At 40.1% G+C, this 25673-nt stretch overlaps 2 protein-coding genes and 1 pseudogene across 3 annotated transcripts; 1 reads left to right on the top strand and 2 right to left on the bottom strand.

Annotated features, from left to right (window-relative positions):
- Nucleotides 1–5381: 5381 nt before the first annotated feature.
- Nucleotides 5382–10367, bottom strand: LOC120432688 (specifically androgen-regulated gene protein-like). 2 transcript variants are annotated; one of them, XM_039611795.1, is made up of 4 exons: nt 10234–10367; nt 7842–7995; nt 7424–7619; nt 5382–7311 (listed from the first exon to the last, which is right to left on the bottom strand). In XM_039611795.1, exons 2-4 carry the CDS (start codon nt 7944–7946, stop codon nt 6161–6163), a joined length of 1452 nt encoding a protein of 483 aa, XP_039467729.1. In that variant the 5' UTR covers nt 7947–7995; nt 10234–10367; the 3' UTR covers nt 5382–6160. The 2 variants fall into 2 exon arrangements, with proteins under 2 accessions (XP_039467729.1, XP_039467730.1); XM_039611796.1 differs by lacking the exon at nt 10234–10367 and having other exon boundaries at nt 7842–8165.
- Nucleotides 10368–12883: 2516 nt separating this feature from the next.
- On the bottom strand, nt 12884–17132 carry LOC116320292 (ubiquitin thioesterase OTU1). The gene is given in 5 exon segments (XM_031739857.2): nt 12884–14398; nt 14401–14724; nt 14727–14894; nt 16356–16568; nt 16745–17132. Coding segments are annotated over 5 exon segments (921 nt in total). The 5' UTR covers nt 16761–17132; the 3' UTR covers nt 12884–14198.
- A 475-nt stretch (nt 17133–17607) lies between these two features.
- LOC120440242 lies at nt 17608–25582 on the top strand (annotated as a pseudogene).
- Nucleotides 25583–25673: the final 91 nt, after the last annotated feature.

Below are 25673 nucleotides of genomic sequence, written 5' to 3'. Positions count from 1 at the left end.
ACAAAACATAAAGTATTAGCTGTTTATGTGTCTGTTGCTAATTTGCCAGTTCATGTTCGGTCTGACACAGACCACATGTTTCTTGTGTTATTATGTCGAGAGAAAGACTTCAGAGAGTTTGGACATGCAAATGTGTTCTCTGAATTACTAACAGATTTGAAGGAACTTGAGGAAAATGGCATAGTGACATCAGATAAAACTGTAGTCAAAGGAACCTTGTTTTGCATTGCTGGAGATAATTTGGGCTCAGATTGCATTGGTGGCTTCTGTGAAAACTTTAGTCGTACACATCATTTCTGTAGGTACTGTCTAATGACACAATCTGATTTTCAGAGTGGCGACCCAAATCAGTGTGGTGCAGAACGCACCAAGGAAACATACAACTCTGCTGTTGAACGCCTCAAGACTGAAGGTATGTCAGATGTGCAAGGAGTAAAGTTCGAGTCAGTTTTCAACTGTTTAAAATATTTTCACATCTGTCAGCCAGGTTTGGCACCTTGTTTAGGACATGACATTTTTGAGGGCATTTTGTCATATGATGTTGCGCTGTTTCTTAAATATTTCGTGAAGAAAAAACTATGGTTCACTTACTCCGTTCTGAATCGGCGCATTAAACAGTTTAAATACTCAGACACTGATGCCTCTTCAAAGCCATGTGAGGTTAGTCCTCAAACAGCTAAACTCTCAGGACAGGCAATACAAAACTGGAACTTTTTAAGGCTGTTGCCTCTCCTAATTGGTGACAGAGTGGAAGATGAAACAGATGATGTGTGGCAGTTGCTCCTTCAACTGAAAGATATTGTGGACTTGGTTTGTGTTCAGAAAATTTCTGTATCTCAGGTTGCATATCTTGATATTCTTATTCAAGAATATTTGGAGTCAAGGAAAGTTCTATTCCCAGAAAGTAACTTGAAACCAAAGCATCACTACTTGCGGCATTACCCAGCACTGATTCTGAAATTTGGGCCATTAATTAGACTATGGACAATGCGATTTGAAAGCAAGCACGGCTATTTCAAAAGATGTGCCCGAAATTTGAAGAACTTAAAAGACCTCTGCCTTACACTTTCTGAACGGCATCAGTTATTGCAAGCGTATCTTTCAGCAGGATCAATGTGCCAGACTACCTTGCAAGTTAAAGGTGGCACTCCGTTTTACCCAGCACTATATAGTAAAGCCATTCAAGATGCTGTCAGACCATTTGGATTTACAGAGAAGAACACAAAGGTCACAGTTGAAATGGTGTATAAGGGAAAAACATACAAGAAAGGACATTTCCTTGTCACAGGCAACACTGACTCACTGGAGTTTGGTGAGGTAGTGCTCATTTTAATAAAAGATGGCACTGCTCATTTCCTAGTATCAGTCCACATAACAGAGTTCCTTCCTAAGTATCATCTGTACTCTGTTAGGAAAGACACTGAAAAGATGTTGTGTCTGAACATCAATGCCTTAGCTGATTTCTATCCATTGACATCATACATGAAGGATGGATGCCAAGTAATACCGTTGAAACATAGTGTTGTGTCAGACTGATTGCTTCCATAGCCTGATATTTTGATATTTTCATTGCTTTTTTTACTTTCTCATATACAGAAATGGGTGATATGGACCAAAGCAGCATAAGTAATGCCATTACAAAGGTTTTGCCCGACCTTGCACCTTCAGTTCTTGGTATTGTTGTGGAGACACTGCAGTCATTGGGTGTAGAAACCACTGAAGATTTTGACTTCGTCCAGGAGAGTGATTTGATGTCTGTTCTTAGACTGATTCAAGCAAGAAAACTGGTGGCTGCGTGGAAAAAAAACTGTAAGTAGATTTCAATTACCTTTATTGTGTATCTTTCAATCATACATTTTGCCCATTTATTTATTTTTGTTTGTTTGTTTGTTTCACAGCACAAAGTACTGAAATTCACATCCAGTCATCATTATCCTCTTCTACCTCACCAACAAGCTCCTCAGTCTCTCTTTCACCTTCACCTGGCCGAGTCCTTGCTGTTTTAGACTGGGTTGACAGCTTCCAGATTCCATGGGATAAGTTTCCAGAAGCTTTGCTGCAGTGTTTGGAGAGAGGGAAGAGGCCAGCGCCAAAGTTGAGAAGAGAAATGATCCGTATTGTTGCTTCTGAAATGATGAAAGTAAGCGCATCTCCGAGTAAGCAAGCTTCAACTGAAGTAGCCAAAAAACTGATTGCCAAGTATCCACAGTCACTGCAAGATGTCATAGAAGGCGATGTGGTGGGATCAGGGTATCACTCACTGGTTAAGCAGTTACAAGCAAGAATAGAAAATGTTAAGCGGTCTTCAACACCCAGGATAAAGAAGCGCAAGGAGTGTTCAGATGATTCTTTAACAGATGAAGTCCCAGCTGAAAAAAAGGCTGCTGTTCAGGACACATATGGTTGCATCAAGTGGGACATGAAATTCATGCCAGTGACTGAGACAACAGAAAGTCAGGAGAAAAAATAAAAAATGAAGAGGCTTCATCGTGAGACCAATGTCAGCCTAGATGAGGTGGAAAATCTCATGAAGTGTACTTACTACTCTCAACGCAAGGATATAAACAATGGAGAAGAACTGCAAACCCTGTTGGAGGAATGGCCTTTCTTGTTCCAGGAGGTTGGAATGGCAGTCCATTTCTACGAGCTCACTGGGGTTTCACTGAAGGAGACTTTCCTTAACAGTCTGGAGAAAAAGGGAAAACGACTGCTCGACTTTATGCGAAACACTTGTGCTGATAAGAGCAAAAGGGTTTTGCAGGCTGTCACAAAACTACAAATACTTAGAGGACAGTTGCAAGGCTGCTCAGAGGATGTTAAGGACATGGTCCTTCTTCTCCTGTCCTATTTTGATGAGAGAGAGGAGAATCTATTCCATCATGTTGAACAAACATGTCTGGGACACGAGGTTCAAATGGAAAGCCTGCCAGTAACTCCATGTATCATTGTGTGCGGTAAGTTGATATTCAGTTATCTGACTTCTTATTCTTTACTTTTAAGTAAAGCTATTTGGATTTGTTTTAGTGATTTACAGTTTTAGACTACTTTAATTGAGAAAAAAATGTTTATCATTTTTTTTTGTAAAATAATGACTGATGAAGAGTTAAGTATTTCTTTCATTTATGTTCTTTGCAGGATCTTCTTGCTATTCTTCAACCCGATTCATGCTTGCTGTAGACCGTAAAGTTGTAAATGACAACATTCCCACCTTCATTTCTGCCATCTGCTTGATGTTTGGAAGTTACTACTGCCTCAATATTCACTATCCTGTGGACCTTTGCTCAACACTCGAGTTTCTTCAGAGGTAAAAAAACACAAACACACAAAAAAACATACTTATGAGTAGCACATTGTTTATGAAGAGATTGATAGTTGAATTTGTGCTTAAACAGATGCTGTTTCAACATCAATCCAGAAAAGGGCACAAAGGTGGAAACAAAGAAGAACAAGAAGCAACTGTCTGTGAACCCAAGAGTGCTCACTCTTATTGCAGATCTTTCAGACCACGAGTGGCGAGAGACATGTTAAAAATGGACTTGTGCAATGTTGTTAAGTCTCAGCTCTCACATCACTGGCTGTGTGACATCTTTATTCTAATGTAGCAGTTAGTCACTGGTTTTAAAGGTTTTTCTCCTGTTCGTTTCTGAAATCAGTTCTGTGTTTTTATAAGAACAGTCTTTTAATTTTATTCTGATTTGCATCAATTACATACGTGGTTTCAGATGTTTAAATTTGTGGACATTTTTCCCTTAAAGTTTAAAACACAACTAACATACTGAATATTTGGAGAAGTTAATGGATCTTGAAGCATTGACAACAATTCTTACATTTTAGGTTCAGTAAACTTGAAATAGGTCAATGTTTAATTTTGTTGAATGTATATTATTCACGGACAAGGTCAATTTTTTGTAATTTTTGTAATTATCATTTTTGTTTTTTGACACTGTTATGAACAAATTTATTAATCTGAGCAATAAATAAGAGGTTAAAAAAAAAGAGTAGAAATTTATGTGCATTGTGGTACACATGAGTCCTAGCACTTTTTCTTCAGAAAACTGAGCAGGTCTGGTTTTTCTGACAGCAGACAGGCCCTTTCTTGGCATATGGTGTCCGCCAGCAGTTGAAAGGCAGAGTTGTGTGGGAAAGAGCAGCATGAATTAGTGACTTTGTCGCTACAATTAGTGACTTTTTCTGGTGTTATTGGAGACTTTTGGAGTGTCTGACATGAAGCATCTATCATTCTTCTACTTCTACTTCGTCTCTAATCTTCTCTCCAAGCAGTGGAGCTTCTGTGGGCTCCTCTCCCATCCCAGAGAGCTGACAGGCGGTCAGTACTCATGCTGTAGTTGGAGTGGATGTTTACCTCACTGCATCCAGTACCGACCTAATGAGGTATCTTTATGTTCACATTGCAAAGCATCATGGTCATTGTATAATCATTATGCAATGAATAGTGTCAGCTGTATTAAATGTGAGACTTGATTGAATGAAAATTTGCTTGATTGAATGTACACGTTTATTTTTTTTAAATGGCCAGTTTGCTTTATTGTGCTTTGTATTTGCTTTCAGGGTGCAAGGAAAGAACGCCAGAACATCAGAGACTGGTTTCCATGTTGAAAGCCCTCTACTATCAAGTCTGGATAAAAAGAAACATTGTCAGACACCACCGCAAGTATCAAGTGTTATGAATTTTATTTGACTGTTTATTAAGTACTTTTTTGTTTTTGGTGCTATTAAGTTAAATATTAGTTAGGTTAGGTTAATGCATTTGTAGTTGTTGATTTGATTATTTAATATTAACAGTTTAATGTACTCATCATTTCTATTGGTCTTTATTAATGTTTCTATCAAAATATAACAAAAAGTGAAAGTACAGGTTATGCCAATCAGCAGTCTTATGTTTATTACCTCATTTGTTGGACCTTAATTTTTTAGGCAGTGTTCTGGCTGCAACAGCTGCACATAATTTAATGTAAATCTGAACTTTTGAATTAAAAAAAGGATTGTATTATACAGCTGTTCTGTGCTTTTTCAATAGATTTTAACATTTATTTCAATGGTAATTATTGTGAAAAAAGCAGCAGTTCATTGTGAATTTTACATTTGTCAACAAAGTATACCGTTATGTATTCTGCATTATTGCTATTGCAGAGCTCACTGGAGAAATTATATACACTATATGGACAAAAGTACGGGGCCACCTCCAGACACATACTGGAGGTATTTGGCCAAGGAAACTCATGACGGAGGTTTGAAGCTCATTGGTGATGTTTGCACGCAACCTGCCCCAGCACTCTGTGACCTCGATCTACAATGTAGTCTGGAGTGCTGCTATCACGGCCCAACTTCCAATAAGGAAAAAAAAAAAAAGTCTTAAAATGCAGTATATTAGATAAAAACTTTATTTTCGGTGACATTCATAGAAATGGTGGAATAGACAGAAATTATTACATGGTTGTTTTTCGTTTCATATTTTCAGTGTTACACAATGAAGGCTGTGTAATACTGAAACACTCTTTAATCTACTGTACACTGTACAAAAAAAAAAAAAAAAAACAGTAGTAGAAAGAAACTGAAGAACGACTGGCGCGTGAGTTCTTGTGTTGGACATAAGTACTGAAAATGATCCCCCAAAAACTTTTAAAAAATGTCTGAATATTAAAAGACTGCGTGAACTGATCTGGTGCTTTGAGGATTTGCTCTAAGAAAAATCAACGTGCAGGCACATTTGTGAACTATAAAACAATGAGTAAGATATCAGTTCTGGCACACCCTGATCCGTGTCTTTGATTTAGTACCTGTGCCAATAGGGTCTAAATTTTATATAACAGAATTTTGTTAGGTTTGCAATACATTAAGATACTATTTTCATACACTGACGCTCTGGATTTAAAATATTTAAGGTGCATTTTCTGTTACTTTTGAGTGCATTTTTTAATTGTAGATTTAAAAACAACTGTCTTTAGATGACTGTGTGTTGTATATTGTAAGTGTAGAACATATTGTAAGTGTATGGCCCTTTAAACGCTTCCTCTCCTGCTTTTATTTGACAAAGTGCCGTGTGCCAGATTTCCACTTAACGCTTTAACTCTCTTTAAGCTGATCGTGTGCTTGTGCTTCTTTCTGAGCATTGCATTTATGCCAGCAGGCATCTGCTCTTTCAGTCTTTTAGCAGTCCAAGCTTTTTGAGAGCCTCTTTTCGATCACCTCCCATCCCAGGCACCACCATCACGGTGTAGCCTACTGAGTTTGAGGTTTTCTGGGGTACTGGGGGAGCTGTTGTGGTGGTCCTGGTGGTTGTCACTGGTTTGGCTGATTTCATACTTTGCGGTTGAGAGGTGTTTCCACTACTTCTACGGTTGTCCAGGGTGGCAGACTGCTCCAAATTAGCTGTCCTCTTTCCATTGGATTGAGCAGGATGTGATGACACAGGCCGCTGGTCACGTTTGGTGTACTGACGCAAATTGGCAGTGGTCTGCTGAGGTCTGTTATTGGAATCTTTTGGCACTTGAAAGTTACAAAATGATTGGCTCCTTGATGGATTACTATTAGCTGGACCTCTTGTAAACTTGTCAGGTGTTACACCCAAGGAGGAGTTAGGTTTGGGTGGAGGCAGTGGGGTTCCTTTATCATTTTCTGCCTCTTGGCCTTTCAGGAGGCCCAGCTTCTGCAAAGCTTCCACTCTCACCACCTGGGGATCAGCTGCATTCTTGACACTGTATGAAGAATCTGATATTATAGATTCTTCATTTTGAGTGTTTGCAGATATATTAGTAAGAATCTTTTTGGGTTTTGGGGGAACAACTGGAGGACCTTTCTTACACTTGGAAACCTCTGACTGGGATTTGTCTGATCTTTGGAGATTTCCAAGTGTTGGGCCTTCCACTGGGGCAGAATGACGTTTTTCTGAGTCTATAGTATGATCAACTGTTGGGCATAAAGGGGTCTTCTTTGTGGAGGCACTCCTCCGCAAATGTACAAGTGCGTCGTAGGAGAGAGGTCCTCTAGGTAAAGGACCCTCAGCTGTCCTCGCTGTGGGTTTTGTGGAAGGAGGCATAACATTAGCCTCTGAAGATGTTGGGCGAACAACTGCTTTCTGGTTGTCTTTGTATCCTGGTTTGTTGTTTTTAGATGTAAACTGAGGCTTAGAGGAGGCGGTTTTGACTGCAGGAGTGCCTGGTTTAGTACCGAGTACAGAACAGGGAGCACTGCTTGCAACAAGAAGAGGGGTGGGAACCAGGTAGCTGTGCATGGGCCTGGCATCAAAATTTTTGTTGATTGGTTTCTGGTGATTGGTTGATGTCTGTGAATCTGGAAGTCGAACAAGTACACATTTATCACTAAAAATTCTGCACACCTACCTAGAGTATTTCACTAAATAATGTGTCACTAATTCTGCATCTGTTCCCAGGGATTAACTCACCATCAAGGTTGCTTTTGCTCATGGAGGCTGACAGATTAGCCACTTTAGTAGCAAGGTTGCTGGAGCTGGGCAGTTGTTCAGGCTCGTCATTGGAGACTCCGCTGTCCTCCTCAGTATCCAAAGACTCAATAGTCTCCTCCAGAAACATGAGACAGGCCCTCTCCTCAGCAGACAAGTGCTCCAGACTATCATCACTCTGAAACGTATTAAAGCAGGGCTTTCATTTAGAAAAGAAGTCCACAATGAGAGATAGAAATCCTCTCTAAGAAAAGAAATAGACTTTTAGCTTTTATGTTACAGCTCTGTTACCAGTATTGTTTTGCCTCACTACTTCAAGTTGTTTCGTATATGTTTTGTGCTATTAGTAGTGTACATATTCTTTTTGTCAAGATTAAAGAGGGTAAACTTGGTTACTTACAAAGCCAGAATTAACACTGACCACACTGTCACAGCTGCCAGCACTCTCCATGCCATTCATTGTCTCCATTCCGGTGTCACCTGGCCAGGTATCATTTATGGGCATCTTAGTGCCCTACTTATCCACAGTTAGTGACACACCCTGTTGTTTCAATCTGAAATACAGAGTAAAATTACTATTGAAACTGTTCTTAGCAAAGTGAAAGATTTTTTTTTTTTTTTTAAAGGGATACATTAATTATTCTCCACATTTTTCCCCTGCTATTTATTCTTTATGGCCCTGTAGATCATTTTCAATAGCACCACAGAAAACACTGTCCTTCATGAGTAACTCCCTTACAGGGTTTTACCCCATAGACGCATTTGTGTTACCTAGTTTTAGCCTTTTGTAGGAATTTCTTAACAGCGTATAAAGGCATCATTTGACAAATGCGTAAAGATTTTTTTTCGATATCTTTTGTTTGATAATTCATAAATAATCAACCAAATTGTTAAATAGAAAGCACAATAGGTCATATTCGACACTTTGAGAATGATACATCAATGCTAATGACAATCATGGGTACAGCTAAAACCTTTTTTCCTGCAAAACAAATAAAATCAGGAAATATATAGAAGTCAAACCATTTTTTATGCAAATAGCACAGCATTGACCATTGGGTCTGACCCTGTTTCATTTAATTTCTATGTGCTCACATTGTCTGCTAACTGTAAAGGAATTTATTCTCTGGTATGTTGATAAATAATAATTAAACATCTGTGCAGCGTGACATCAACTAAGCGGCACATCTTTCAGATATGAAAGCCAGTTTTATGTATAAATGGCAATCAGCACCAAAGGACTTTGTTCATATCCCGATCACTATTGCCAACTACCTTTTAAAACAGTCAACTATAAAAATAAGCGAAGCGTACAGCTTCATCAATCAGAGATGAAAATGAGTCTGTGGTTATTTGAATGATATTGGTCTTATAGAACGGTAACAGTATAACTGTAATCCTGTGTGTACACTGGTTGGGTTGTGTGATGGTAGGTATTTGAGTCAAAACTGATACTTAACATTGCACACAGAAAATGTATATAAACTTTATAATATCCAATTATGACCTGCATAACTGTGGACTTCATACCTGATCATGCAGCTAAAGAACAGCAAGGGCACAGCTTTATTGTAAGCACTGAAATTGACAAATGGCAGGTTATCATAGCTCGGTGAGCTTCTAACAGATATCTAACTAGTCCTCTTACTACATGTGACTTGGATTACAACCTGCATGCCACTCCTAATCTCTCTTTACCGGATCAATTTCAGAGGGAGTGGAAGGCAGAAGCAACCAGTCTCCTGAAGGCTATATGACACCTGTTTTAAAAAAGCTGTTTCAGCTTTGTATTTGGAAATTTTGTTCAATGTTTCATTTATATGGGTATTGTAGCGTAGCTGCAATTTGAGAATAAAGGAAGTCCTGTCTGGCCCTGGTGAAAAGAAATTCACTTTTGGATAACTGTCAACACCTGAGACGCAAGGTCTGCCAAATAGGGCAGTGGAGGCACAAAAGCGCTCCTGTCCACTGTTCGTGCTTTGCCATGCCATCCCATCCCTTTAAAATTGTAAAACCCCTATAGCCAGATCAGTAGGAAAAGTCCCAGGTCAGGATATGAATCTGAACAATGTAAGCTCAGTGTTAACGTTTATTGTGATTTTTGACCGGCTTGAAACACTTTTTCACATTTGTCGTTTTTATCTACCTATAAGGTCCCAGTCACTCTGCTATAACCCTTACTCTGAAAAAACAAACAAACAAACAACAAATCAGACTGTAGATAGATATGAACCCGAAGAACATTTAACAAAGTGTTATCTCTGTAAGTGAGCTACACCTATCAACACAGTAGGCAAAAACAAAAACAGGGCGAGTTTAGCTATCACAAGACTATGATGCACAAGTCAAGGCAATAAACTGCTGTGTCAGATTCTTTGGAAAATGTGGTGCAATGACAGCGTTACTGTTGTTTTCATTGTGGCTGTAAAAGAGCATCTGGCTAACTTTTTATTACCTTCGATGAATTCTGTGCAGGATGTTGTGTAATAGGGTTATCATCATTTTCTCCACTGTACCCAGGCTTCAACCCACTTCCTTCACATTACTTACTGAATCCAAGCCTGTCTTTTGTAACTAACATTATTAGCCCCAAACCGCCATAAAACCCTTCATCGAAAAGTGTTTAAATACTGGTTAAGTATAAGTCTCAGACTTGACAAACAAAACAAAACATAAAATAACTGCCACAAGCGGTAAATTATTTAAATAGCATCCAATAAATGAAAAATATGTTAACTGTTCCTTACCCTATTTACAACAGAGCTTTAGTTGCTAAGTAAATAAAGGCGTACCTGTCCGTGCACGGTCGTCTCTCATATCCTGCTCCGCGTGCAACTGAAGACAAGGTGAGCGCGCAACTCAAGAGACACCTGGAAGAGGGACTTTGTCCCTTAAGCTTCTAGCCAATCAGAAGCCACATTCTCCTTAAGCCCCGCGAGTCCTCGTTTTCATTTTTTTTTTTTTTAAACAAACAAATGTAAACCATTCCTGTCTCTGTCTGTCAGACGTATGCTGCCAGGACGGCTGGAAGTAATCCAAAATTTAATGCTCTTCCTCCATGTATTAAAGTGTTCTTTATGTTTTTATTTTTGGGCGTCAGGCTTTGGGTGAGCATTTAGGAAATATCCTCTAAAAAGTGTTGACTAAAAAGATAGAGCTTCACATATTTTTTCAGTTAACTTTGTTATTGTTATTATTATTGTCGTTCTTCTCATTAATTATTAATGTATTTATTTAAAAGAGAACAGGTGCTGTTTACTACAGTGCCGATTCAAACAGCACAGACGATGCATAGCTAGAAAGTTAGATTTCACTGATACTGCACGAGTGATTTTGGTGGGTGTGTGCGGGCGGGGCGACTACCTGACTTTAAGTAATTTAGTGATGCAGTTAATCATTACTTGTTCATGCAGCAGTACACAAACTTCAAGCTTTACAAAGGGCCGCCACAGCGTTGAGCTCAGAGGCTATACCACCTTAAAGGCATCCTAAAGGGGCGTCGTGGTTTAACACCCACGGTTCGATCCTGGAAGAGACACAACCAGGTTAAAAATCTACCAAACCAAATACCCAAATACTTCTGAGCCCAATCCATTCAGTTCACTACCTAATTAAGAAAAAGTTACAAATTGAGCAAACTGTTGCCAATTAGTTTAAAAAAAAAAAAAAAGTCTATTTATGCAAGTGCTAACGCACATTAGTTACCTTATTTGCTAACAAAGCTCAGATCTGGGACACAGCCAAAATCTCACTGCAAGCTGAAGTTAGGATTTCAGCTGGTGTTAACTTCCGCAAGTGGAGTGATTTTTTTTCCTTCTTTTTTGGTAGCTGTTGTTTCAGGGGAAAAAAAAGTGCTACACTGAACCAGTACATTTCTGATTGCTGAAACGGGCATGAATTGCATCCTTTGTGCAAGTCTTGAAACTCACATAAACCAAAATAAGAAACTGTAAAGCTGTAAATGGGGTGTTGTATATGAAATATTTGTAAAGAGGTTTGTAGTGTTTTATGACACATTAAAATATCACATTATTTAAAAGAAAGACAAAAAAACTAATTCCTAGGCTGTGTTTTGTAGCAGTGGTAGCTGTTACTGTTGGTCAAAGAGTAAGTAAATAAATCCTAAATCCTATTATGAAAGGGTAGATGTTCCTTAAAATAACATGCGGGTAGTGTAATCCGACAATGATGGCACAGGACCAGTGTAAATTTGCCAGTTGGGATTTATTTTTAGTAGCAATGCACTAGATAAAGTCATAAGATAATGGAGTTGTCACAGTAATATCACAATTAATTAGCATTATCTATGTTACTTTCCATTTGTATCTATGTACAAAAAGATTCTAACCTTTAAATTTCACACTGCTTTTTTGTCCCCCTGCATCAAACCATTTAAAGAAAAATATCTTTAAAGATTTATTTAAAACCCATTGAAGCGCGGCAGCAACAAAGCATCATCTCAGGTTGAGTTTTGTCACAAGGGAAACTGAAAACTATTTAACTCTTTGTTAGTTTGTTTTACCTTGTTGTTCATCAAGCACTGCAGAATTTAAACCCATTTAGCCATGAGTAAACCCAGTATAGTTGACACAAAGCAACTTTTACACAACCCTCCTTGCTATATTTTTTAATTGACAACACTGAAGAAAAAAAACAAAACAATCAAGTAAATCCAGTTTATTCTGTAGTGCTTTGTGTGCAACATTCACTGTTATTGTTAATCATGAGAACATGGCAAATACAAAATGCAACAAAGCCATTTCATGGTTTCATCAAGTTGATTATTCAGTTTTGACCAGCGTTTAAAATACCTAAGGTAGATGATGAGGTGGGATAAGGGGAAAAAAAAAAAAAAAAAAAATCATACAAAAAAGTTGTTCTGTCCAGTCAAGGCTCCACTGTGAAGCTGATGGCAACAATTCTGCCAAAGACCCGTCAAACACCATGTTTTGCCACAATGAGAACTAACCACAGTTATCAATTTCAAATCTTTGACTTGAAGTTTAATACAAGTGCTTTCTTCATCCTTATAGCCAGTGTATGTCAAAGAAATTAGCAAAGAGATAATGGATGACTAGCTTAAAATGTGAGAACAGACCCCTGTTGTGGGGGAAGAAAAAAAATTCATACAGTGAAACAGGAGGGGCAGTTTTTATAAAACATACAAAACACAGTAAACTAAATGTACCTTTACTTTTAATACATCCACCCAGAGCTATAAACGTAAGATGGAAATATTTGATGTTGATTAGCAAAGGACATTATGAGCAGCCTTTACAAGGAAAAAAAGATCTTAAAATACTGTATATGTCTTACCTTGATTTGTTACAAATATAATGCTTGAATGGTTTTTCAAAGTATGCAGTATAATTTAAACAACAGAAAACAGTTCTTACAGCATTTCAAACTTGTGCACTACAAAAAAAACAAGACAAGAAAACACTCGTCAAAACCTGCAGCACAAATATAGAAAAATGAGCTACAGATTTTGTAAAGTGTTTCGTTTACAGCACCATAACTTTTTTTGTCTTATTTAGTCAAGCCCACTCACAATCAATGTTGCAACACCACCCCCAAAAGATCCCCCAAAACCAATTTTGCACTTGCAGTATGATACTGTATTCAAAATGCATACCACCAACCATACCAAACATAGTGTACCTTTGAGCTTAATAATAATCAAGGGACAAATCATTGCATTTAATGTCTTCGATAGACGCAGAGTAACAGAGAGATGCATTGGTGTCTGCAATGAGTTATCTGTTTGTTACGCAAATGGTTATTTGTATAGGATCACATCACCATGTAGGATAGGTGGCTGATCAGAACAAGTTGTAGCCTTGAAAGGTCTAATTTTCTAACCTACATTTTGATACCTGAATCTTCTTTTAGTCGTCATATCCTTCTGGATTAAACAAAGTGCCAAATTTTGAGTCACACCTGTGCAGATTTACAGCATGCAACTCAGAAAATATTGACAATATGAAGGATCCATAGTTATAGTTATTAAGGTTCTTGCACCAACCCCCCCCCCCCCAAAACAATAAAAAAACTACTGATATTCAGGAGGTTAGGTTGGTTTGATTGATTTTTCATTAAATTAAAATTTAGAAGAATCCTGCTTAGCATTAACTCAGGCCATCTATATTGAACAGTTCAAATGTTTCAATTTAAGGAAATTAATGGAAGAATTACTTACATCTGCACCCAATGTAATAAAAAAAAACATGCTACATAACCAACATGATAAATAACAGTCAAGCTTGTTGTGTTTAAGACAAAAGTGAATGTGATCACATAACTGTGCAAATAATTCTTAGTGGCTGTTTTAAAACTCTTTGTTCGCACATCTTTGTTTCGTCAAGGGTAGGTTCTGCCAATCTGTTGCATTGATAACACATCCTAAACTGTTTGGTTTATGTCACCGTGAACTTGTCCATGAGTAATATTACCAGATCGAAACTACTAAGAATTTTTTGCATCCTGTCCCAGTTTAAAGAGATCTGAATATTATGGTTTCTAACACTGGAGCACTGCAGTAGCATTTCTGACTGTAAGAACTGACAGTAGTTAAAAAGTAATACTGAACAGGTAAGAGGCGGAACACAGTACCTGCAGAGTCTCCAAAGATGTTGCCAGATAATGTGAGGTAGAGGATCACAAAAGCAGACAGACCCACAGAGTTGCCAGACACAGGGCATGGGGGTTGGTGGTTGTTGTATTTGTGAGATACAGCAAAAGAAAGACAGCAAGACTTTCACACTTCACCAAAATTAGTGTGGCCTGTCTCCTTGGCATGCTCACGAGCTTCCTTTTGTCCCACCAAGCCTGTCTGACACACCATGCAGCGCAAGGCAAAGCGGTTAACGTCTGTGAACTGCCGCTTGCGGCGAGCCTCGCCTGCCAGCTCGAGGGCCTGGGCCAGGATTACGCCGTCTGTGGTCGAGAAGATAGTCTGGGCGGGGTGTCAGATCCGGGGATCTCTTTCTGCAGCGGGTCGTAGTGGATGCCATCATAGATCAGCAACACGCGTTTGTGGTAGCCAGCATCCTCCCCAAATCTGTCTACTCGCACTGTCTGAGTATCCACTACGCAGATCTCACACTGGTAAAACTTAGACAGGATTGATACCTCGATGGCTCCTCCCCAGGTGTCATCACGTCTTATCCAGGTGCAGTACTCCTCATTGGTTTTCCCCAGCACCGCTTCAGAGTAAGCCGCGGGGTCACTCGAGACTATCTGGGCAATGAGACCTCGCATTTCAGGGGCGCAGGCGGGTCGTACACTCCGCCTTCCACCACGTAATAAACACTGGTGAAGAGGCAGGAGTTGTCAGCTGGGACCACTCGGCGTGCCAGCACAGGTGAAACTTCGAGGTTAGGTCCTTTCGTCACAGCGGGACGATCCTGAGGCTTTGGCTTGTTTTTTTCCTCCTCAACGATGAGTGTGTCTCCTGTATAGGACGACAGACACACCAATGAAAACACTTTTCATCCCTGTCAGACTTTGGTTTGGAAAGGGAAGAGGAAAAACATTACCTGTATATCTGTCTGAAGGGTAACTGATTATTTTGCACAGATGTCCCTAAAATGTCTATTGCATACAAAAAAAATCAAAGAGTCGGTAACTCAAAAATTTCTGCTTCTAATATTTCTGACCACATCCCAAAGCACCAGAGGTGGGCTGAATTCAAACACACCACAGAACATCCCTTATATTATAAGCATTTAAAAGTTGAAGTTATAAAGACTGCCTATTCTAAAATCATACTTAAATTTTAACCTGTCATCACAGGTATATAAATTCGAACAAAAAGACTAGAGTCGGGTGTCATACGTGCAGCCTCCATACAATACAATTATATCGGCTCATGCGAGATAATTTCATATGTCAACTGTTAAGGGCCCGTTGGTATGTGGGAGCTGATTTCTTCAACCCTGCTGAGAATCTATGCAGGCAGAGGTGGGACTTTATTTTGATGGGCACACTATGTGGCCAATCACATGCAAAGACAGACTGGGATTATACCATTATGAAATGTAAAATGAATTGTGAAAGAAGAAAGGGGGGCAAACTTTTCAAAGACAGCAAGTGTAGCGGTAAAGGTACATTTCAATGATATTGGAGACTTCAAAGCTGAGTGCAGAATTTATAAAATTAGGAGAAGCCTAAACTGATACCCATTTTAATTTTCAGTCATTTTCCACTGTGGAGGTCAAAAAGTTTCAAACTTGCCCAGGCCTTAAAGCTCATCTGTTTTCTCACCAGTAGTAGTAAAATGTATAAAAAAATATGGCTTTTAGGAAAAATTGCTTCCTTGAAAAAGACTAAATTTACAGCATAGTAATGAATCTTCCGTAAAATAAACTCTATATAAAGCTTCACAGGCCTGAATGTGCAGTTGAAGCCATTTATAATTGTTAATTTGTTTGATCTGCTGCTCACCACAAACAAGCATAAGGATACATTTTGGACTTTTAACTGTATTTCCATAATTTTTACAGCTTTTCCTACCGATAAAAAACCCCTCCCTTATGGCTATTCATAGGAAAAGTAACATACTACTCAACAACCACTGAACAGCTAAAACATCAGGTAAACCGATTCTGCAAAAAGAAATGCAGAGCGCAGATCCCCATGTTCACCCGAAATCTCACTTCCAAAGAGATTTCAACTTCGTACTTTGTCACAGCAGCTTTTTCTTTATTATTTAGAAAAACATTTAAATATGCAACTTCTTTACACTGACAGAAAGGAGCAGTTTCACTGGTCTGGCCTGCTTACTATCAAAGTGGGCCGTGATGTCAAATGAGTTTGACACCCCTGCACTAGAGGATGTAATTAAAAGTTTCATAAATAAAAAAAATGAATTTGGTCCATGTTTTCGGCACATGTTGGATGCCTGTTAGCATACCTGATTTGATAGGGTAGTCCTTGAGGTGAGCTTCTCCGTTCCGAAGATCAAGGCTGGAGGGTGGGTATCCGACCATTATTTTCTGCACATCACAGGGGATACCAGTCAGCTCCTCCACCTTGCGCTTCAGCTCCTGCACGCAGGACCGATGAGTCAAGCCATGCATCAAGTGGCTCCCATTTTTGGTCTTACAGCAAAGCCGCAACATCCTGCCTGCAAAAAACGTGTGATACCATATTACTGACACTGCAAGTACCAGGTAAGAACTTTGTTAATCCGCAATGGTTGTGTAGAGAGCATTAGATATATTCCACATGTATGTTAAAGATGAGGACCACTTCTAACATGTTAAAAATGTTAGTGCTAGACTGCTGCATGTGGTGTTAGACCTGCAAATTCTGGCATCCTGTCCAGGGTGCACCCTGCTTCTCGCCCATATAACCAGGGAGCAAGCTCAGGATGTAGAGCAGATCATCCACCAATTGGAAGGTTGGTGGTTCGGATCCTTGGCAAGTCCAACCTGCATGCTAAAGTATTCTTGGGCAAGATATGACCCTCAAGTTCCTCTCAGCTGCATCCATCCGAGTATGAATGTTAGCTAGAAACCACTTAGGGACAGAAATAAGTGCTTGTGTGAATGAGGCATGTTGTATAAAGCGCTTTGAGTGCTCCAAAGAGAGTAGAAAAGTGTTCTAAGAACCTTTCCATTTAGCATTTTTAAACATACAAATTTAACTGGGGGAGGCACAGAGGCACCAAACAGTTCTCCCGAGAAAGCAGGACCTTTGTTGGAGTGTCTCACTAACAAGGTGATTGACACAAACTACAGAGTAGTGAAACTTACTGCCAACAAAAAAACGTAGGTGCCACGTGAGGTCCAGATGCTGCAAATATACCCTCAAAAGTGTCCATTTCTTACGAGTGGGAAATGCTCACTGTGGGACAAGTCGTTTTCCCAAACTGAATCTATGACATTGAGGCCATTTCCCCGATGGGGCTACAGGTGTGCCAATGTTGGCTCTTTGATTGATTTTAACATCGAAATTCTGCACTCGGGCTTCATTGTTCTTTTATACTTTTGCATAGAGGTAAACGACAGGTTGTTTCTTTGTATGTGAGAGAGCTGCAGACTTTGTTTCCTAAAATGCTTATACCCACCAGCTGAAGCGTACCGGCAACAAGGTCCTGCTCAAGGGTGGCACCTTGGAGGACGCCATCACAACTGCTATCACAGCCATGAATGAACCTAAAACCTGCAGCACCACAACTCTAAGGCGATACCTTTTAGACGCCAACAAGGACAGAAAGGAGTACCAGTTAGGTAAGTTAGGTAATCCTACGTGGCTTAACAGGATTCCTGAGGCTGATTGCAGTACATGGACATAATAAGGGTACTTATCTACACATGCTGCACCATCTGAAACTACAACTAGACACAACACTTGCTTTCTCTTTAAACAAATCACAAGGAATGCAAGAGGTGACCCCTTTAAACCTGGTTCTTATGACTGAGCCCTTCAGCCTTCTGCAATGATTTTGGTTTTTTGCTAGTAAACTATCCACTCACTCTTATTTTGAAAGTTAATTTGCTGCTAGCCATGTTTCATTAACAGCAGACTGACGGGTCGCTGTTGTTGAGGTTCTCAGTGTCATTCTGCGGTCCCTCTGTTTTGTGGACTTAAACTCCTTCACCGTGAACTGCAGCTGCCGACTGTAGTTCGTGTTTTCTTCCATATTATCTGAGACCCATTCAGAACCTGCAGGTGGTGGAGAACTGAGCTGAGTTCATCACCATCTGCATAGCATATCAAGGACTACTGTCACCAGCTGCTGTTCAGGATGATGGAGGATCTGCACGATTATCTGCTATCTGCAGCTAATTATGACTATAATTTCTTTTTTAAAAAAATTAAAAAATTAGTCAGCAACTCAAACACACATAGCACAAGTTTCAGTTCAAACTTTTTTGCATCAACAATGGCGTCACTAACAGAACTTTTTTTCTCTCTCTAATCTTTAGTGGCCAATCTTCGGAGGACCCTGACAAAGTGTAAAGTACTTGGATGGATGGAGCAGATTACTGGTCACGGCTTCAACGGGACCTATCAGCTGTCGTTCCCTTTTTACCCAAGGTATTTCACTTGCATCTGGAAATCCCCAACCCTTTAATACTTTATTTATTTTTCTTTCTGTCTGATAAAGGAGCTTTGTCTGTGCAGCTTCTGGAATTCTTTGTTCTTTCTTTTCTTGATGTCTGATCCTTTTTTCTTTTCTTTTTTTTTTTCTTCTCACCTCCTTAGTCCCACCATCCTGTACCCAGACAAGTTCAAAGAAATTCCAAAGAAAGACGCTGCACCTCCAACCAAGCGAAGGCGAACAGTTGAATCTTCAGACGAAGACAAGGAAGAATCAGAAGAAGAGGAAGAGTCTGAGGATGAAGCCCCAGCCCGTAAGAGGTGCATATACCTGCTGCAGCTCGACTCCTAATTACATGCTTGTAGTTAAACGTTTAAAGATGGCTCCTACTCTATATATCAGTCCACTCTTTTGTAATGACAGCCGTCCATCCCACAATGATCAACAATTCAAGTGGAGAATGATTTTTATTTATTTATTTTTAACAACTGCTTTTTGTTAAAACGACTCTTAGGAAACCTCAGAAGAGGCCTCCACCCAAGGCTCGTCGTCCTCCTCCAACCAAGAAATCTTCGAGCGCAAGTCAGTCAAAAGCTAAAGGCAGAGGACGTTCGCTCGCAAAGAAGTCTCCAGCCAAGAAAGCAGCATCTTCGGCCAAGAGCTCGGGAAAAAAAAACAATCAGCCCCTAAGAAGGAATCCGAGTCGCCATCTAAAGCCACACCTGTCAAGAGAGGCGCCCCTGCAAAAAAGCCCAAGACACCAGCTGTTAAAAAGCTAAACAAAAGGGGGGCCAAGCGACCTGTGTCCAAGGAGTCGTCCCCCAAGGAGCCTACAGCCACAAAGGAGACGACAAGGAGCGGGTCCAAGCGCTCCAAGGCCGAAGAGTCGCCTCCTGAGGCGCCCGCAGCTAAAAAGCAGGCGACCAAAAGTGGATCCAAACGGCCCGAGCCCGCAGAGTCGTCCCCTGCAGAGCCCGCAGTGAAAAAAGGGGCCAAGAGCAGCAAGCAGTCTGCTCGCAAGTCTAAGAGAGGGAAGTACTGAACCCAGGAGTGTCTTCTACAAACTGGGCTGAATATCCAGCAGTCTGCCGCTTAAGTTTCAGTGCTCTCTCTCTCTTTATATCATTGTTTTTTCCCTCTTTATGGGGCAGTAGGGTTTTGTTTTTTTATTTCGATTGTAGAATAAGAATCTTATCCTACCAGTTAATTGAACTTTGAGAGTTTCTGGATTTTATTTTTTAATCGCAGTGTGTAGAAAAGCTCCGTTAGTGTTATCGGCGAGGCTGCCGTCTTGGGAGACTGTAGGAACATCAAGCATACTTTAAAACTAGAGCCACGTAGTGACTTCGGTTTTTTTATGTTTTTACCCAGTGGCCCTTCAGTGCACAGCTTTTAACTAGAAATTAATATAGTATGATTTTTAAATACTTTTAATGACACATACTGTCATTTTTGGTTTTGCTGCGTGAGCTTGAATTGTTGCGCGCTGTGTGGGAATGTCAGGCGGAGTGGACAGAAACCGCTTCAGGGGGAGGGTGATGTGATTCATTGAGCCATCTTCCGTAAGTTTCATGTTTTGGTCGATTTAGTTCTCACGTACGTACACCCTCTTTTCTTTCTTCTCCTCCTCTTCCTCCGCCTTTCTTCAGCTAAACTCCGCCTCGAAATACCGCTGCACACCTGGCGGTAACGGCTGCAGGTAAAAGTGTCACGGGGGGAGGCTCGGTGTGCGTTGTGTCGGCGTGCCAAGAAGACGCAGAGAGGTCCGAGGTGGATGAGGAGGGTTTAGTTGCGACTCTCAGAGTGAGTTTCTGTGATATGAAGGTGCTGTTGGGACCTTTGCGCTCAGGTGGAGACGCCCCGGTGTAGCCTGCCGCTCCTGCCGCTGCTGCTGGACTCCACAGGGCGGAAACCCTTCAAAAGTTTAGTGTTTTCACGCGTTTGTGTCTTTCTGGGTTTCGCCCGCTGTTCTGCGCATTTCGAGGCGGATAATCTCAACAAAACAATCGAGCCTCTCGTAGCAGCAGGTTTATCTGCGACGTTAATGCACCCAGAGAAGCGTCTTCAAAATAAGGCTCTTGCGACTGCTACGCTTACGTTTAATAGCGACTCATCTTTCATGTTTTTCTGAGTATCAAGAGGATAGATTAACGCACATTAACTTTAGTCCCCATGTTTTCAACCTGTTTTTAAATCTCCTTCACTCTGCTGCTTGGAGTCCTAAATTCTCGGGACTTCAAGTGTTGAAATCTCGGATTTTCACAGGGCACGATGGGTGAGGCACCGGTGAGAGAAGATAGTACAGTGACACGATCAGCAGAGGTATGTCTGGAAATATGACTTTGGGTTTGTGTGTCTGTGTGAGTGTTTGTTTAACCTCCTGTCTTCACTGGTGAAGTATGTAGGCTCATTTCCTGTGGATGACAACTGTTTGGATGACCAGATTAAGCAGCTGCACACACAGTTGAAGTCCCTTAAAGTGAGTCTTTATCTTTCTATCTAAACCTATGAATGTGATGATAACGACTGTACCTAATGCAGTTCTGTATTCATTTAGGCATGCAAGAGAAGACGGCCAGTGTCCCTAAAGTTTTCCATTAAAGGTGTGAAAATGTATAATGAGGACGAAACAGTAAGTAGAGAAATGACAGTTAATTTGTTTTGACCTGTTTACGCCGCTCTCCTTTTCGTCCCTTATTGCTCGTGACCTGTCCCTGTGTGCAGATCCTCCTGATGGCCCACGCCTGCGGAGAATCTCTCTTCCACGGCCAGACCCGTCGATTCACAGTTTGCCTTCGTCACAAGATAACCCAGGCTGCCCAGACACCCAGCTCTACTGCCATGTCTTTAAAGCAAGGCACGCCAGAGCAGTAAGGATTCTCCATTGTTCTGTTATAGTTAGAGCACGCAGTAAATATGTATTTAATGCTTTCTGTTTGCTGCTTTCCCATGCTGGACAGAAAGTCCTTCTATCAAACACAGTATATTTTAAAGTGTGTGATTAAAGGTGTTCTAACTCTGCTCATAAAAAGCAGAAACAATGACTGATTACACTTTAGCTGCAACCCCATTCAAGGTTATCTCTTTATGCACCTATGGACTGCTTCTGGCACTACTTGCACTGAGTGGAAGGCCTGTCCTGACTGCTTGAACATGTGTGTTTTGTGATATCACCATGTTGCTTACCAGTCAGTTCAAACTATCATGCCGAATCATTACCAGAGGTGATGATGGGCTACGACCCAGAAATCAAACAATGCAAGAGTTTGTTTTTTTTTCTTCTTTTTTAAAAATGCATAATATCTTACTTCTCCAGACAGAGGAAGAACATTTGCCATTGTGTGTCCACTCATGGTGCACTGACAGGAAGTTTGAGGCCAGACCAACACACACGTTTTTTGCTCTACTTGCCAGATTTGGCTCGCTGGGACTTCACCCTCTTCCATGAAACTAAAGTCAACTTGAAGGAGCATTGTTTTATCTCGGTGGAGCACAGCAAAGGCACACATGCAAGTGGTTAAAACAGAACTTCCATCAAGCGATCTAAAAAGAGTTAGCAGCATTGTGATTTTGCTTTTTACTTGTGTCGTACTTAGCAGTTTGCTTTGTCTTCTTTCTGTTCTCTGTTTTTCAAGTCTGTTATCATAGAAAGTTTCCATGCTATTGCTACAAATATGCAATGCTTGCATAGTTTTGGTCCGTGCTTGAAATAGTTGCGGGGTTTTGACAGCGATGCTTTAAAAGGATTAAAATGGTCATGTGTTTTAATGACGTGAGAATGAGAACAACCTTTTAAAGTTTACATTAGAGGTTTGCGTTAATGGTGTCACTGAAACTGAGTCTCTATATTTCCGTTCTCGTTATCTTGATAGGCAAACTGTTTTAGAGCAGCCCAGAGTAAGGAAGTAATGCCGATATTAAAATAAAGCTAACATTTCTGCTGTCATCAGAAGCTTTTGTCACAGTTTGTTGACCTTTTGACACATTAGAGGAAATTAAATCCATTAAATGTGGTCAGTACTGATCAGTTTGTCATGGTACTCCAAATAAAACCCTCCAGTATCACACAGGTTTGGGCTAGAGAGTGATGGGAAATGTGCTTATTGATCTTCCTTTCTGTGCTAAACTCAGATCTGATCCCAACCAACTGTTGCATCTTCAGAAATCACCTTTGAAGCCATGCTTCCTGTGTGACACAATAAGGCGCATCTGCTGGTGGATCTGGTAGCATTCAATTGTTTTGAGCCAGTCTCACCGCATTGTAGTTAGCAGCGAGACTTGTTCCAACATGGAGAGGTCGGCAATACTATGACACTGCAATTGCCTCATCTCTGTGAGATGCCTGTGCTTGACTAAACGTTGTCAGCTATGGTGTTGAAGCGCTAAGCTTTTATCAGTGCTGTTGTATGTTTTCCCATGTCTCCAAAAATTACCTCACCCAAGTTTTTGCGCAGATCTGCAGTTTCCAAATGTATGCCTCAAAATTTAAATGATCTGTACAAACTATGTGATGTTTTCTCTACAGAAAACTCCAAAGTCTTCAGATGACCAACAAAGCAGCCAAGATGAGGTCTTTCCCATCTCCTCTCCCTCCCTGATGCGCAAGAAAGTCATACGCACCAAAGTGCTGCGCTCTGGTGCTTACCGCTCTTTCACTTTCACGCCACGCAAGCAGCGCACCATTCAGGATCAACTGAGTGTAACTCAAGGTGGGCCGAGTGTTCACGGAGCGCTATCGAGGTTCAAAGAATTGATTAGGTAAAGCGACTTCATCAGTATTTGGTGAAGGGCAGTCACTGCTGTGGTGTCAGGGTTTTGTTTTGTTTTTAATTTTAGTCTGCATAATGAAGTGATTTCATCTCATATGGGTAATTGTGCATTTCTACAGCGCTTACATTTTACTTCTGTTACTAATGTTCCTTTTAAAAGTTGGATAATGTTTCTTTGTTTTTGAGGGGTTTTTTCATCATCATCACTGCATAGTTTCCACTGAGTTGAGGTCATCTGGGATGCTTCTTCCCCGTCACATGGTGATGCAATATTCCACCTTTATAAAATCTAACTTTACATTATATCTCTTATTATATCAAAAACAGAAAAGGATCTAGACAAGTCACCAGCGAAACGATCCCGGGCTCCAAGCTTGGCCGAAACAGAAGAGGCACTAGCTCAGGCAGTGTGGTGTTGGGCTGGTATCGCAACGTTAGTATATCGCACATCAAATACATCTTTGCATTCACAAGTGTCACTTTCCTGTTACTACATCTGTGATTTTCCTTCTTGGTATTGCAGTGAGAGCAGCTATTCACTGCTTGCAGATGATGTTCTGGGACCCTGTGCCAACATCCAAAAAAACCTAAATGTGGCTCTCTAATCATTCGCTTCCCCTCAGGACCGATCACCCACCTTATTGAAAACACCCGTAAAGGGAAATTCGTGCTGGAGGTAATTATTTTGTTGGCTCATATACATGATGTGAAAACCGGATTATGATTAAATATAATCTCTTTTACAGGTTACTTTATTTTCACAAGCTATTATATTTTTCATAAATGATAGAAAAGGAGGGGGGGGCAAAATATTGAAATATCTGATTTAACGCAGAAGCGCTTTAAATACGCATTCACTATAATGGCCAGCAGAGGGCGGCAACTGTGGTTGCAGAGACTTCCAATTAAATTGAGGTCTGTGGATAAAATTTCCCTCAGTTCTTTCACTCTATGATGTCAGTAAGAAGAGTTGGGGCTCAGTTGGTAGTTTCAGTTCACATTTACTGAAACATGGATTTTTTTTACTTTTTATGAAATGTTGATATTAGGAGTGCGGTGGAGAGCAAGGGGTGTTTGTTTCCATGTGATATTAAAATGTGATGGTCAAAAACACTAAGCTCGAGGCTATCCTGTACATCAGGACTTTATAGTGGCCGACTTCCAAATTTTATACAGTCTGTTTTTTTTAAGTAGAGCCCTCAAGTGGCTTTTGGGGGAACTGCACTGGAGGTTTCCACTTGGCACCTACCTTAATTGACAATATTGTTCTCTAAAACCAGAATAATAGAATTGTTTGTATTTGATTAGAAATGTCATAGTTGACTCATAATCATGTGTAACTGGTGTCCTTTTTAATGTATTTATTTTTATAAATGTAGAAATGCAAGACTGAATTCAATTCCATGGCTGAGCTGATTGAGCACTACACAGAGACTGAGGACGAGCTGCCATGTCTGCTGAGCTATGCCCGGGTGAACCACTGCTATGAGTGGGAGGAAAACGTCAGCAAACAGCAGCCCGTAAAGCTTCAGCGCAAACGAAGCCGAAATTAAAAGTACCCACAGAAACGAATGGGTGTAAACCCTGGACACTGGAACATGTGGACTGCCAACCTCAGAGGGCACAAAATAAGCGACACTGAGACACTGATCATTTCTTTTGCACGATTATCTTTTAATCTGTGTTCTGGTGTGGGAAGGTTTAACTGTAAAACAAAGTCACTGTTTAATAGTGTTGGCACTTAACGTGAACAGTATGCATTTCCTAAGAGGGTACTTGTGTGTTAAAGATATATTTTGTGGTTCCTGATTTTATTATTTTTATTTCAACATAAGCTTTAAAAAAATATATTTTTTATTTGTGCCTATAAAAAATCAGAGGAGGGTTTTTGTTTCCTTTTTTTCTTTTTTAGACATGAAACTAAGAACCTGAATCTGTCAAGGGGAATTAATCACTGATTACTGCACCTGATGGCAAAGCCACACTTTTTCTTGTTTCCTTGTCTAGTAAATATGTTACTGAAATATATTTAGTAAAACTTTTACTCCTTTTTATTCATTTTTTTTTTTGTATCCAGTTTGTTTAGCTGATAATGTCGTTTCTGTTAATATGACTAAATTCTGTTCAAAGTTTTCATTGGTCGAGTATAAATGGTACAAAATGATTTCGATCATTCTCTGGGATTGTGGTTATCATGTTGTGTCGTCTTGACTATAGTTGATTTGTTCATAGAGGGTACACCATCTACCTGCACCTCCTACATTAGTTTCACAACAGAAGATTGTGATTATTAGCAAAACATTAAATAACAACTGAACATAACGTGCATCGTCTTTCTTTTTCCTTTAAAAGTCTCAGTTGGCTTTATTTAAAATATGTTTTCACTTTTAGTTTCTTGACAGTAACATATTAA

Source organism: Oreochromis aureus, linkage group 5 (assembly GCF_013358895.1).
Source record: "Oreochromis aureus strain Israel breed Guangdong linkage group 5, ZZ_aureus, whole genome shotgun sequence".
NCBI classification, from domain to species: domain Eukaryota; kingdom Metazoa; phylum Chordata; class Actinopteri; order Cichliformes; family Cichlidae; genus Oreochromis; species Oreochromis aureus.
The sequence above is the reverse complement of the archived record's forward strand: the minus strand, read 5'-3'. Positions and strand labels throughout refer to the sequence as shown.